Here is a 14,496-nt window from a genome sequence, read left to right on the forward strand (position 1 = left end):
AATTATTTAAATATTAAATTTTATTAAAAAATACATTTTTTAAATAAAAAAAATTAAAAGACTTAATATTATGTTTATGAATTAGAGAATATTTTGAAAAAAAAAAAAAATTACTTGTAAAAATTCTAGAAATAAACCAAATATAAGAGCATCCACAGTAGATGTGCCAAATGCCAAATATTTGGCACATTTGGCACACCAAACACAAAAACAGAGTTTTATTAGATGTGTTAAATGTGTCAAATTTTTGCAACATGCTACAGTACCGTTGCATTTTTGACACGGTACGGACTCAAATGGCATTTGTACTTTATTATTTTTTTATTCATCTTTCTCTCTCATCCCACTCTGAGCCACTCCATCTCCACTTCTCTGGATCCTACTCTCTCTCCTTCCTCTCTATCTAATTGCCCTCTCTCTAGTGAAGGATGGGTTCCGATGTGGGTATATTCTGGCGTGGGCTCCAGCGTGGGTTAGGTGACAATGTGGGTTGTGGGTATGACGGTGTGGTGGGTCGTGGTGAGTTGGGTCATGGCGAGGTGGGTCACGGCGAGGTGGGTCACGGACCCACAGCAGAGGTAAGTGGGTTTTGATGGGTGGGTTCAGATGGGGTTTGGGGTGGTTTCCTTCACCGTTTTTTTTTTTTTTTTTTTTTAAATTTAATTTAATTTTTATTAAGGTCGCGTTGGTGGATGTGGGTTTGTGCCGGTGGTGGCTGGTCGGTGTTGTTGCGGCAGTGGTTGTTGGTTGTTGGTGACTGTTGTTGCGGCAGTGGTGGATGTGCCGTTGTTGTTGTTGTTGATAGTGATGAGAGGGAGGAGATAATATATTATTTTAATGTGTAGTAAATATTATTTTAATGTATAGAATTGAATGATAGAACATCTCATAAATGAGATATTGTAAAATAATGTGGTAAAATAATAAAGTAGGCTTTTGGTGTGTCAAAATGACATTTTTTTTTTGCAACATCTGCTACGGATGCTCTAAAGATCTTATATTTAAAGGAAATTTATTAGATTCATAATCAAACTAAAAATAGAAATATTTATATTCCCTGACTTTCGAAATTGTGAGGCATTACATTTCCAAGAATCTAACACTAAGAATAATAATAATGTGGATTCATCCAAACTAAACACCCCTAATTGTTATTGAAGATTCTCTGTCCTGGAGATAATATCATTTTAGGGTCGAACAGAGCTTTTCGTGCCCTAAAAGATTCCCACTTCGAGCCAAAATGGTTTATCCATTCTTCCTGTGTTTCATAATGTCCAAGATACGGCTTAACTTTAATACCGGCACCATCACAGAATTGTAATATCTCTTTGTTTTGGTTATCATATGCCTCCCATTTATTGAATCCACTTGAATGCAGCATACTTACAACGTAGAAAACATCTTCATCCGGTATAACCACAGACATCTTATAATCCCACCTACAATTAAACATTTAACATTTACTTATATAATAATCAAATGAAAAAAAAAAGAGAGCAAAATCATACATATATTTTTTTAGTGTTTAAACAATAGGTGCATATATAGTAACTTAAAGATCATACTTGTTTCGGTTCATGGGGTAAATTAGGACAATTCCTGCGGGAATTTTTTGCTTAAGAATGATGTTCTTCAAAACACCCGAATTGAAATCCAAGATACGAGATTCAGGTACAAAGAGATTCAACCATGGATGAGGAACTTCCCATTGTCCTTTTGATCTAAGAAATAGCTCTGAACTTCTGACTCTATTCAAGAATTCCATGTATGTCACATCTTTCTCGAACATAAAATCAGGTAGAAAGCCTAGGTTCCCTTTGAGCAAATCTAGTAGCTCCTAAGAAAGAAAGGGAATAAATAATAGTGATCAAATTAATCATTATATTTCTTGTCTTTATTACGAGAGGGAATATCATGTTTTAGATGTATATATTTATGTATCTCACAACACGTGAGACCCACCTGTTGTGAGAGAGAGAGAGAGGCATATAATCCGAAACATAATATTCTTTTGCCTTTGTTAGACCATGATTAATGCTTATTACATCTCACTAAGAAGACAAAATGACTCCACTTTACCCCGACATGTTCTTCTTTTTTCCTTTGCGGGTTTTTTTGACCCTGAACAAAGAACGAGATAGGAACAAGGCACTGAGATGATATGATTATGCCCCATCCATTTAACACACAGTTTTCATGGAAATAAAGGACAGAAATTATACGGAGAATTGTGATTGCAATGTACCTTTTCCACCCTACTTTCTCTGTCATCATAATAATATTTGGCTGCTTCTAGGCAGTAGATGATGCCATATTTGGTTACTAGCGAATTTATTCTTGCGTAGGCAGATACTGGGTAAAAGGAAAGATCTTGAGGACCTTGGTTTAGTAGAAGCATGCCTTCTAAATAATTAAGTGCTTTGTTGTCCCTCCTTTCATTTTTTGAGATCAAACTTTCTTGATCTCTAGTAAATGCAGAGAAGTCGCTGTAAAACAGTCGTAACCACTTAACCTACAAACAAGTTCATTGCAATTAAAACAAAACATACTAAAATGATAAACATGAATAGGAAATAAGCACATCTGACAATCTGAAATTCCTAATTGTTTTTTTTTTTTTGTTATTTATTATTTGGTTTTCTGCTTACAAAAAGTGGAACATTGAGAATTTGGCTTCAAGTTCTCTCCATGGAAGAAAAAACCAAGTAATATCACTGAATTTTAAGGCTCGTGAATATCACAGCTTATTTGGGGTGTGCTTAAAACGTACCCTTTTTGGAGCTGGTTCTAGGGCAATCCTTGCTCTGGTTATAATCCCAAATTGACCTAAGCCTCCAAGCACCGCATAATATAGCTCGGAGTTTTCCTTTGACGAGCAAGTCACAAATTCACCTTTCCCTATGTGAAAGAAAGATAACCTCATATAAGGTAAAGCTTTATAAACAACTAATAAATGTTAGAAAACTTAAATACGTACTAAAAAAGATCTTCAAAAAAAGGATTTGTTATCAATAAAACTAGTGGCATAACAAAAATTCAAAACAATTTCACCCAATTTGTCTAATGCCTCACATATGAATCAACCACAATCTTAAATTCTCTTTAGTGGTCCATGTGCAAGGTGATACGCGAATTGGATATTATGAAATTGTTGTAATCGTAGCTTTATTTGGTTGTTATTAGTTTGTACTACGGGGTATAATAACGTGATACTCTCTTTTCTCTCAAAAATAGTAGGTATCATTATTTAGATTCATCACACCGTGAATTTGAAAGTATAGAGTACCACATCATTGTTCTCACATATAATGTTTCTTACTAATCATCATTTATATTACTATATTAAAGTGGAGGTTAAGAGAAAATTCAATTCAATTAGTTTGTGCACATAACAATACGTGTAACGTGCTTTCCTCGCATCTAGGTTTTCTCTCTAGAAAACCCTAGAGCGGTGGAACACATCGCCTACCTTAGGTGGGCCTTTTTTTCTCCTTCCCGGGTAGAACCTTTGCTAGTCCTTCACCGTCTTCTGCCATGGAAGACATCACTGGGCGCTGGGCTAACTTAACCCTTAACACAAAAGAAATCGATGTTGTGGACTTAGAGCCTCACGATGTCGAATCGGACAACAGTAAGGTTCTAGTAGTGAAGTTCTTCACAAAACGGCGACCTAATATGGAAGCCATCACTCGCACTCTTCGAAGTATGTGGCGGTCTGGTGGAGCTTTTGTGATCAGAGAACTTGGTTCTAACACAGCCTTACTCTTGTTTGATGATGAAGCAAATGTGCAACAGATTCTTTTACAGGGACCTTGGACCTTCGACAAATATTTAATCGGTGTGTTTAGACCTGGGAACGATGCTGCTGTGGAGGATGCAGTCTTTGACAGAGCCTCCTTTTGGGTGCAAATCCATGGACTGCCCATACGACTGATGAATAAAGTAACCACGGAAGCTATCGGCCAAACCTTAGGCATAGTTGAGAGTGTTGATCAATCCAGTTCTGGAGATTGCCGTGGTCGGTGTATTCGAGTTCGGATTAATATTGATATATCTCAACCCCTTTGTCGAGGTAGAATGGTGAACATGGGAGGATCAAAACCTGAATGGATATCTTTTCAATATGAACATCTTCCTATTTTTTGCTACTGGTGTGGACTTTTGAACCACGATGAGAAAGATTGTCCAATGTGGTTGAGGAGTAAAGGGAGTTTACGAAAGGAGGAGCAACAATATGGGGGGTGGATGCGAGCTACGATGGAGAGATTCTACAAGTCACAACCTATCACTAAGCAGGGTAGGGCCAATTCTGATCAGAAAAATCATATGCCACAAAAGGCTCCCTCAACTCTCCGACTCACTGAACTAAATGATGAGGAGGACATAAGGACAAAGAATACTATGGAGAGTAAAAATCCAATGCATGCAGATGATGAAGAGGTAATCCCAGTACCAACTAATAAAGATATTATAACTGACCCTGTTTTATTCAATACTCACTTACAGGAAATAGACAAGGACCTGAATTTGTCCACTAATGAACCAATGCTGACCTCAAAGGGAGTATGTGTCAATCAAGGAGATGGCTTACCCACTAGTGATCCATATGTGGCAACTACAGCATTGGATATGGAAAAGATTCTTACATCACATTGCAAACATGGTAGCCACGTGGTTGTCAAACCAATGGAAGATGATGCTGTTTTGGGGAAGGAGAATTTGACTGGTACTTGGAAAAGATAGCCACGGCAAAAAAACAAGTCGAAGGAAGTGCAGGAATCTCTGTTGATGAAACGAGTGAATAGGGACACTGATGAAGAGATGGAGGATGTTGAAGGCAGCAAGAAGAGAAGAGCAGCTTGTAGCGATGATTTATCAGTGGAGGCTAGAGACTAGCCCCGTCGACAACAATGAAACTCTTAGCATGGAACTGCAGGGGGCTTGTGAATCGTCCTGTAGTTCAAGAGCTTGTTGATATTGTACGAGATCAAGATCCCATGGTGGTGTTTTTGTCTGAAACATGGTCAGATAGGGAACAGATGGTTAGTATTAAGGAGAGGTTAGTGTTTGGTGATTTGTTTGTTGTCCCAACTGATGGGCGAGGGGGGGGGGGATTAGCCTTGCTTTGGAGAAGGGGTGTAAAGGTTTGGGTGGGTAGCTTTTCGAAGTATCACATTGACTCCATTGTAGATGGAAATTTAGAGAGTGCTTGGCGATTAACGGGGTTTTATGGAGAGCCGGATACTAATCATAGAATTGAAGGGTGGAATATGCTCCGAATGCTTAATTCCAAACCAAAGCTTCCTTGGGTTTGCTTCGGGGACTTTAATGAATTGCTGGAGGTAGAGGAAAAAAAAGGGGGCACTCCGAGAGCTCATAATCAAATGCAAATGTTCAGAGATGTGTTGGGTCAATGTGGTTTTGTGGATTTAGGGTACTTAGGGTCGGATTTTACTTGGCATGGAAGACGGCGTAATGAATTGATTTGGGAAAAATTAGACCAGGGGGTGGCTAATTATGATTGGTTGGCTAAGTTTCCTACTGCTAGAATTCGTCATCTGCATTGTTTTACTTCTGATCACAGGCCAATTGTTCTAGCTCTTGATTTTAATGCGGAGGCGCAAAGGTGGAGAAGGAAACCCTTCAGGTTTGAGGCAATGTGGTTGACAGATCCGGGGTGCAAGGAAATTGTCACAAAAGCTTGGGATTGTAATGTCGTGGGTACTCCTATGTATGTTGCCACGAAGAAATTGAAGAAGTGTAAAAAGAGGTTGAAGGATTGGGACCGGGATCATTTTGGAAGTGTAAAGAATAATATAAAGAAGCTTAAAGAACAATTATGGAAGGCAGAGATGGAGTCGGTCAGATCTGGGAGCTATGAGGAAGCAGCTCGTATCAAATCCGAACTCTCAGTTTTATATGAAAAGGAGGAGAAGATGTGGCAACAGCGCTCTCGTATTCAGTGGCTGCAAAGTGGGGATAAAAATACGAAATTTTTTCATGGGACAGCCACTCAAAGGAAGAGGAAAAACTCTATTAAGGGTTTAAAGGACGATGAAGGTGTCTGGCATGAAGAGGAGAACCAAGTTTCGGGTTTGCTTATTGAGAACTACTCTCAATTATTCTCAACCTCACATCCTCATGATTTTGATCGTATCCTTGACGGGGTTGATACAATTGTTACTGAAGAGATGAGGGTAGAGTTAGCACGTCCTTACACTTCTGATGAGGTAGATGCTGCTATTAAGGAGATGGCACCTTTGAAGGCTCTAGGGCCAGATGGTATGCCTCCATTATTTTATCAAACCTATTGGTCGGACGTAGGAGTGGATGTTCATCAAGCGGTCTTGTCCAGCTTAAATTCAAGTGCTATCTTGAAATCTATTAACCATACTTTCATTACTTTGATTCCAAAAGTTAATAATCCAGAAAAGGTCTCAGATTTTAGACCTATCAGTTTATGTAATGTGATTTATAAGATTGTTAGCAAGGTGATAGCCAATCGCCTTAAACCTTTTCTTAATTCCATTATTTCAAAAACACAGAGTGCCTTTACTGCTGATAGATTGATTACTAATAATATCTTGATAGCTTTTGAGTCTTTACATCATATGAAGACTAATTGCAAAGGAAGGAAAGGTTTTATGGCCCTAAAGCTTGATATGAGTAAGGCCTATGATCGAGTGGAATGGGTTTTCCTAGAGAAGATTCTTTTGAAGATGGGGTTTCAGGATTCTTGGGTGGCTTTAATTATGGAGTGTATTCATACTGTGACTTATTCAATCCTTGTTAATGGAGAGCCGAAGGGTTTAATTACTCCTTCTAGAGGCTTAAGACAAGGCGATCCCCTCTCTCCTTTCTTATTTTTGTTTTGTGCGGAGGGTTTAAATGCTATTTTCAGGAGAGTAGCCTTGGATGGAGAGATTGAGGGTTTTTCCTTATGTAGGAATGGACCAAAACTTACGCACCTTTTCTTTGTAGATGATTGTCTTATCTTTTGCAGATCGACATTGGAGGAGTGCCTTAAGATCCAGTCATTGTTGGATATCTATGAAGTGGCTTCAGGCCAGATGATTAATAAGGAGAAAACTACGCTATTTTTTAGCGGAAATACAAATACACAAATGCAAGATGCAATCAAAGTGGCACTCAATGTCCCTGCCAACACTACGAAAAATATTTGGGGCTTCCATCCTTTATTGGCAGGGAAAAGAAGGCTTGTTTTACTAAGGTGAAAGAACGAATATGGGCGAGGATGCAAGGTTGGAAGGAAAAGCTTTTGTCTCAAGCAAGAAAGGAGGTTATGATCAAGGCTGTAATTCAATCCATTCCTACGTACTCGATGAGTGTTTTTAAATTGCCGATCAGTCTTTGTAAGGATATTGAAACAATGATTCGCAAATTTTGGTGGGGGTAAGGTGATTCAAAAAAGATTCATTGGGTGAAGTGGAGTTCCTTTTAAGTCGATTGGTGGGATGGGCTTCAAAGATATCCAAAAGTTTAACAATGCTCTTTTGGCTAAACAAGTATGGCGGTTAATCCATCAAAAAGACACTTTGCTCTACAAGGTGTTTAGTGCGAAATACTTTCCTCATGGGAGTATTATGGATGCTTCAGTTCCTCAAAAGTGTTCATATGCTTGGCGGAGTATCTTACAAGCTCGGGAGGTCATTGAGAAGTGTGCTATTTGGCGTGTGGGCAGTGGTCATGGGATAGATGTGTGGAAGCATAGCTGGCTCCCAAACCCGACCTATAACAAAATTATCTCTCCAAGAAGAGAGTCTTCTGTGTCTCGGGTTAGTGAGTTGTTCTATCCGGATACTCGAATATGGGATCTGGGAAAGCTTGAGGAGAATTTCTATCCGTGGGAGGTAGAGATGGTAAGTCAGATTCAAGTCAATGTTGGTAGTGTCGAAGACCTCCTGGTTTGGCCCCTGACTTCTGATGGTTCCTTCAGTGTTCGTAGTGCTTATAGATTCTTGGCTTCGGAAAATTTTAGCTCTCAACCAAGCTCTTCCTCAGGTATTGAGCAGCAGAACTTTTGGAAAAAAATCTGGAAGATTCGAGCCCCTAATAAGATAAAACATTTCATTTGGCGTGCGGCAAAAGATGCGCTTTCGACTAAACAGAATTTGTGTGCTAGACATATTCCTATTGATGAAACCTGTGATCTTTGTGAGGATCATTAGGAGACGTTGCTGCATAGTTTATGGCTGTGTGACCATGCTCAGTTTGTTTGGAAGTCTGATCTAGGTTTTGCTCCCTTGTTTCAAAAAGGGTATCGATCTTTTCGGGACTTGCTTGAGGCAGTGATGCTGAAAAGCTCTCAGTTTCGGGTTGCTCTGTTTTGCACTACAGCTGGAGTTTATGGTAGCGGCGTAATAGGTTCAGGGAGAAGCAGCCATCATGGACTCTTCACGAGTTGGGCAGTCGAGCTAAGGCTTATGTTGTGGATTTTCTCAACGCGAATTCCCAGCCCTCACAGGGTTCTTCTCAGCGTGCTCAGGTGTCTTGGTCTCCGCCAACGGAATCGGTATATAAAGGAAACTTTGATGCGGCCTTCTTTGACACGTCTGGTTGCGCGGGTGTTGGAGTGGTGTTTCGTGATTTCCAAGGCCAAGTGATCACAGCTTTGAGTCAAAAAATTCCTTTGGTTTAATCGGTGGAGCTGGTAGAGGCTATGGCTGCCCGTCAGGCCCTATTATTTGCCAAAGAGCTGAGTTTGTTTGATGTGGAGATCGAAGGGGATTGTTCAAGGGTTCTTGCTGCTTTAAACATGGCGAGGAGCTGTAGCACTTTATTTGGTCATGTGATTGATGAGTGCAAGAGTCTAGGGGCGTTGCTCCGTTCTTGCAAGTTCAACCACGTTAGGAGGGAAGGGAATAGGTTGGCGCATGCTTTAGCTAGGAGAGCAGTTATATCTGCAGACACGGATGTATGGGTAGAATCTCTACCTAGTGATTTGGATAATGTATTCCAATCGGATTTGATTCAATAAAATTTCCTTACCTTTTTCTCCAAAAAAAAAAAAAAAAAGAAGAGAAAATTCAATTAAGAATTCAAATTATATTTTGAGAAAGAATTAAGAATTCAAATTAGATTCTAAAAGAACTACAATTTTGTGCTAAGTGTCCTTTTAATTGCCCGCTAATTTGATGACAAGTATTTTTATATTTTAATTGGGTTTCAATTTGTCCTTTTAATTGCCCACTGTTTTTACAAGTATATTTTAAGAATCTAAACTTAAAAATATATAAAAAGACTCATATTAAAAATGATTGTACTTCTATAAAAAACTTCAAATGTTTTAACCTATTAAAAACTATTTTAAATTCAGATAAACTACTTCTAGTATATTCTATTTAAATTCCATTTAAAACCACTTCCAATCTATTTTATAGAAATCCAGATTTTTGCATAAAAAATTATTATTAGTTCATACATAAATTTCAATAAAAGAGTATACCATGTTCTAAAAATTGGTTGTTAATATCTTATTTGAAAAATACACACATGAAATAAATTTATTGCATCACAATAACAATTTTTTTTTTTTTTTGATAAGTAACAAATATTATATTATGAACTAAGAAGTAAGAAGATAATTTTTTTTTTCTAACAAAAAATAAACAAGAATGAACAACTTGCTTGTTCTAACAAATAATATTATGATGACAAGGCTTTTTAAAGAGTTAATATAATATAAGATTGGTCATCAAATGATATTTAACTTATGGAAGAATTTTATATGCATCTAATTATATTATTTAAAAAATTATCCACATTTTTATAAGGATACAAGCTAACAACTGTGTATACATTTACAAGAGAATTTCATGAATAAAGAAAATTACGGGACTTAATATAATCAAACCCACGACACCCTAGCACGTAAACTTGTAAGAGACTTCGTATTATCAAAATATTGAATGGAGCAGATCAAACTAATTGATTATATTATTCCATTAGTTGACGAATTGAGAGGAGTCAACACTTCTATTACGTTTAATTAGCTGATAAAATACTAAAGAAAAGTCAACCCAACTTAGTCTGTACACAATTTTTTTTTTTTTTTAAACTTTTAATAATTTTATAATTACAATCATGGAGGAGGAGGAAGGTAGATTTAAACCATGCATGGATGTCTTTATTAAAAACATGGGAGTGCTAGTTGAGTTATACTCTTGGCCACTTCTGTAAATGTTCTACTTCAACTAAATTCACTTGTATGGAATCAATGCAGTAAAAAAGGGTTTTATATTCCCCAATTTCTCATTATTGAATTTAATTGAAGAACAATATCTAAAGTACAATGTCTAAAAAGTTGTACCTAAATTTTTTTCAATATTATATATTTTTAAGTTTAACCACAAAAGGACTAGATTATTATTATTTTTTAATTTTCTTCTTTTGTTTTGGATGATAAATAATATTTAGTATTCAAGAACCGCAGTTGAGCCACAAGTAAATCATGGCGCCATGGCCCTCTCAATTTTTTTTTTTTTTTCACATTGTAATTTATTTATATTTACAAGTAGCCAAGTCATATTTCCTTTAAATATTGGAATACATAATTCTAAATATAAACACAATAATAATAAATGTATTTCAATAAAAACCATAATTGCTAAATAACCTAATTCCTATTAGGAATGATCATAATTTGTTAATCTTTCCCATGGTTGTCAACTAGTAATTAACTTGTAATCATTACTCAAACTAATACAATCATAAATTTTTCATAATATATGTCAAGCGATGACATATGCACATACACAGATATATGTGTGTGCATGCATGCACATGTGTCATCACTTGCAAGGGCCAACTTAAGGTCCCAATTGCATAAGCAAAAGACCTCCAAAAATTATATAAAAATTTCTTAAAATTAAAGAATGATATTTTTTTTTTAAAAGAAAAAAAAATATAGGTGAGCTATGCATTTTTTTTGCTCACCTCCAAGAAGGCCCCTATATGTTTTGAGTGTGCCGAATAATCATTGACAAAATTTTCCTAACAACTTATGAAAGAGATGTAAATAAAACCCAAATGCAAAAACTTAATTAGCAATTTTACATCTAAAAAAAGAAGAACGATTTTAATAAAAAAATGTATATAAAATAGTAAGTCAAATAAATAGTATTTAATTAATATTTAGTAAAAAAAACCCACTAAAATTTTCAACTTAGGCCCTTGATCACTTGACATATATTTTGAAAATCCCCTAAATTCCTAATCCAGGATTTTGAGTTAGGGGGTCTAGGTAGTAAGAAAAAGTACTTATGATTGGTTGTAAAATATTTTATATTATTTTGTAATAAGTTTATTTTATATTATTTTATATATAAAAATTTGTGCTAATGATTTGTGGACTATGGGTCCGTTTGGATTGAACTTATTGTTACTGAAACTGAAAATTGAAAACTGAAAATACTGTAACAAAATAATTTTTAAAAGTGTAAATAGTGTCGTGGGACTCATTTTTAATATTTTTAATGTATAAACAGTACTGCTACAGTGATAAACAGTACATGAACAGTGACGGAACAATGCATGAACAGTAAAAATTGTCTCCCGAACAGTAAAATCGCAGAAAAAAAAAAAAAAAAAAAAAAAAAAAAGGACTGCAAACATGTTGCAAAACGTAGACGTAGGATTAAGTTGAATCCAAACGCCCTCTATATATGGATATTTGGGCTGATATTGTGATATTGTTTGGGTTAATTGTGGAATTGTTTGAGTTGATTTATAGAGAGAGGATAACATTTTGGAGGTGGGGAGTTTTTTTTTTCTTGGCCTCAATTTACAATTTTTTTTCTTGGTACAACTCAAGGTGTCAGTGTCCTCTTAGGTCATAGTGTGGCTCCGTCCTTGACAGCAATACTAATTACTTTAAGGTCTTGCATTAGTAAGTCCATAATCCATAGAAAAATGAGAAAAGTATAGAGAATTTAATTTACATACCGGTGATAACATCAAGTTCATAAACATTACTGATCTGAGGACCAAAACGAAAAGATTGGCCACTGATCCCTGCATTGGACAGTGTCCCTCCAACAGTAAGGTACAAGTAGTCAACCCAAGAGACTGGTGAAAGACCATACTGTAGTGTTGTATTCAACACATCAATCCAAAGTTGCTCGCCTCCTACATCAGCATAGGACCCCAAAGAAGAGTCGCTCGAGACTATTATTCCAGACCCATTTAAACGGTTTTCCAAAGAGGTCATGTTGACCACAACACCATCACGAGCCAAAGATTGTCCCCATGTGGAATGAGCTTGACCTCTAGCTGCTACGTTAATGGGAACAGAATTATTGTAGGCATATTTTACTAAGCTTGCAATATCATCTATGGAGTTCGGATAAAAAACAGCAGCTGGGATTTCTTGAACTATATGGCCAAAATCACTAGAGGCTATTTTGATGGTCTCAGAATCATTATGAAATCTATCAGCAATATCATTTGGTGGGAGCAAGGTTGTTGCCAATGCGTTGGACATAAAAAAAGTAACAATGAATATCGTCATGAAATTTTTTGGAATTGTGATGTGTTTTGCCATTTTTGAGAGAGCAAATAATGACTATGGAAGTGGTGGTATATGGTGGAGGAGGCAGAGGGGGAAGAAGGAATTTATACACATAGAAGAAGCTAGGTTACATAATATTTTTCTTGTTTGTCCAAAAAAAAAAAAAAAAAGAAGAAGCAAGATTACGTGAGTACATGGTAAATCTCGGTTGATTAGGAATTAATTATATTTGCTTTGACTTTCTAAAGAGGTCGGCTTATTTATTTATTATTTTACCCTTTATAAATATATATATTTATGTACATACGGGGTCGGCTCAATTTGTAGGCTTAAGACTTATATATGCACGCAAGAAGAAGACATTTTTTTTTTGGGTTGAGAATCCGCGAGAAGAGGACTTGAGATTTTTAACTTGTATTCTTTCTCAAAAATAAGCAAGGAGATGACATGGGATTCGGAACCATAATTTACATTCATTCTCTGTGGTCATAAGACATGAATTACACCAATAAATTAAGGATTCTAGCTACTAGCTAGCTTGCGTTCCTTGAATCAATGAAAACTTAATGCTTATAATACATATTGGGAAATATTAAAAAATACCTTAAGAACATTAATTTATGAAGTATTTTTAAAAATATTTTTATAGGAAAAAAAGTAATTGATTTTTTTAATGGCTTTTGTATTTATATAAAAGTGATATTAAATTTTTTCTAAAATAGTTTATTAAAAAATACTCTAAGGACACCCATTAATCAAATTTATATACCTTTATCACAAATTAGCATTTAATTACCTTTGCATTAATTTATAACTCATCATATTGAGTAATTACTACCCAAATTAGGTTATGACTTTTGTTGAAAGATACATATTTATTTGACATTGATTTTATAATAGAATTCTAAAACATTTCATGCGTCATAGATACTGCAAAATCTTTCATTTCCTTTTGTAATTGGTTCTTTGACTTTGTCAAGTTGACTTTCTTTTTTTAATCAAAATTGACTTTCTTTAAAGTTAATAAAAACTAGTCGCTAACCCGTGCGATGCACGGGAAAACTATTAGAAAATAATAAAGCATGCATATATTAAAAGATAATTTAAGTTCATGTGTGCTTGCAAGGAATACATACCTAAATAGTTCTTGCGGTAGAAATAAAAGTCTTATCTTTGAGATAAAGAACTGATGTAAACAAACTAACCTTACATAAAACAAATTAAAAAAAAAAAAAAAAAAAAATAAAACTGATGTCACAGGAAATTCAGCCACATAGTAGTAATATATAAATCTCTTAAAACCTAAACCTAAACCTAAACCTAAACGTAAAGACTAAATATTTATGCGCCGTCTCTAGCTTTCCTAATGTATTTGGTTAAAAACATAAAACTGATGTCACGGGAAATTTAGCCACATAGTAGTAATATATAAATCTCTTAAAACCTAAACCTAAACCTAAACATAAGGACTAAATATATAAACAAACTAACCTTATAAAAGTTGAACTTTATAAGCTAAAATCTATACCGTGAGTTGTAGATCTTGAATGTTATATCGTACATTTAGGGCTTCCTACATCTGGAGAGAGAGAGAGTTTGCAGAAATCAAAGAAAATCTCTCTATAGATTAAGAAACACAATATAATAAAATCAAAGAGATAAAATTTTCAGATGACAAAATATTATAGATAATTTAAAAGAATTTTGGTTTAATTCTTAAACACCGTAACTCCATAAAATTCATACTAATAATAATATTTTATGATAGTGCAGTTAGAATTTTGGTTTAATTCTTGAACACTGAATTGCAAATTGATTATATGAGTATTCAATGGTGAACAAAGTACTATGTATTAATTAATATATAAACAAAACTAACCTTACAAAAGCCGAACTTTATAAGCTAAAATCTATACCGTGCATTGTAGATCTTGAATACTTTAGGGCTTCCTACGTCTGGAGAGAGA

At 35.4% G+C, this 14,496-nt stretch overlaps 1 protein-coding gene across 1 annotated transcript; it reads right to left on the reverse strand.

The window, feature by feature from the left end:
- Positions 1–1,144: 1,144 nt before the first annotated feature.
- LOC115954861 (cytokinin dehydrogenase 3-like) lies at positions 1,145–12,562 on the reverse strand. Its single transcript, XM_031072829.1, has 5 exons — positions 11,965–12,562; positions 2,771–2,898; positions 2,246–2,512; positions 1,566–1,837; positions 1,145–1,439 (listed from the first exon to the last, which is right to left on the reverse strand). The coding sequence occupies exons 1-5, from the start codon at positions 12,560–12,562 to the stop codon at positions 1,145–1,147; spliced, it is 1,560 nt and encodes a 519-aa protein (XP_030928689.1).
- Between the last annotated feature and the right edge of the window lie 1,934 nt (positions 12,563–14,496).

Source organism: Quercus lobata, chromosome 8, assembly GCF_001633185.2.
Source record: "Quercus lobata isolate SW786 chromosome 8, ValleyOak3.0 Primary Assembly, whole genome shotgun sequence".
Taxonomy (NCBI): Eukaryota; Viridiplantae; Streptophyta; class Magnoliopsida; order Fagales; family Fagaceae; genus Quercus; species Quercus lobata.

Bases quoted from the DNA above. Each gene is read 5' to 3' on its own strand.
- LOC115954861 (XM_031072829.1), bottom strand. From the start codon at position 12,562: ATGGCAAAACACATCACAATTCCAAAAAATTTCATGACGATATTCATT. The intron at 1,838-2,245 runs GTACATTGCAAT...TTTCTTTCTTAG, and splicing joins GAGAAAGTAGGGTGGAAAAG to GAGCTACTAGATTTGCTCAA. The intron at 1,440-1,565 runs GTATGATCTTTA...GTTTAATTGTAG, and splicing joins TACCCCATGAACCGAAACAA to GTGGGATTATAAGATGTCTG.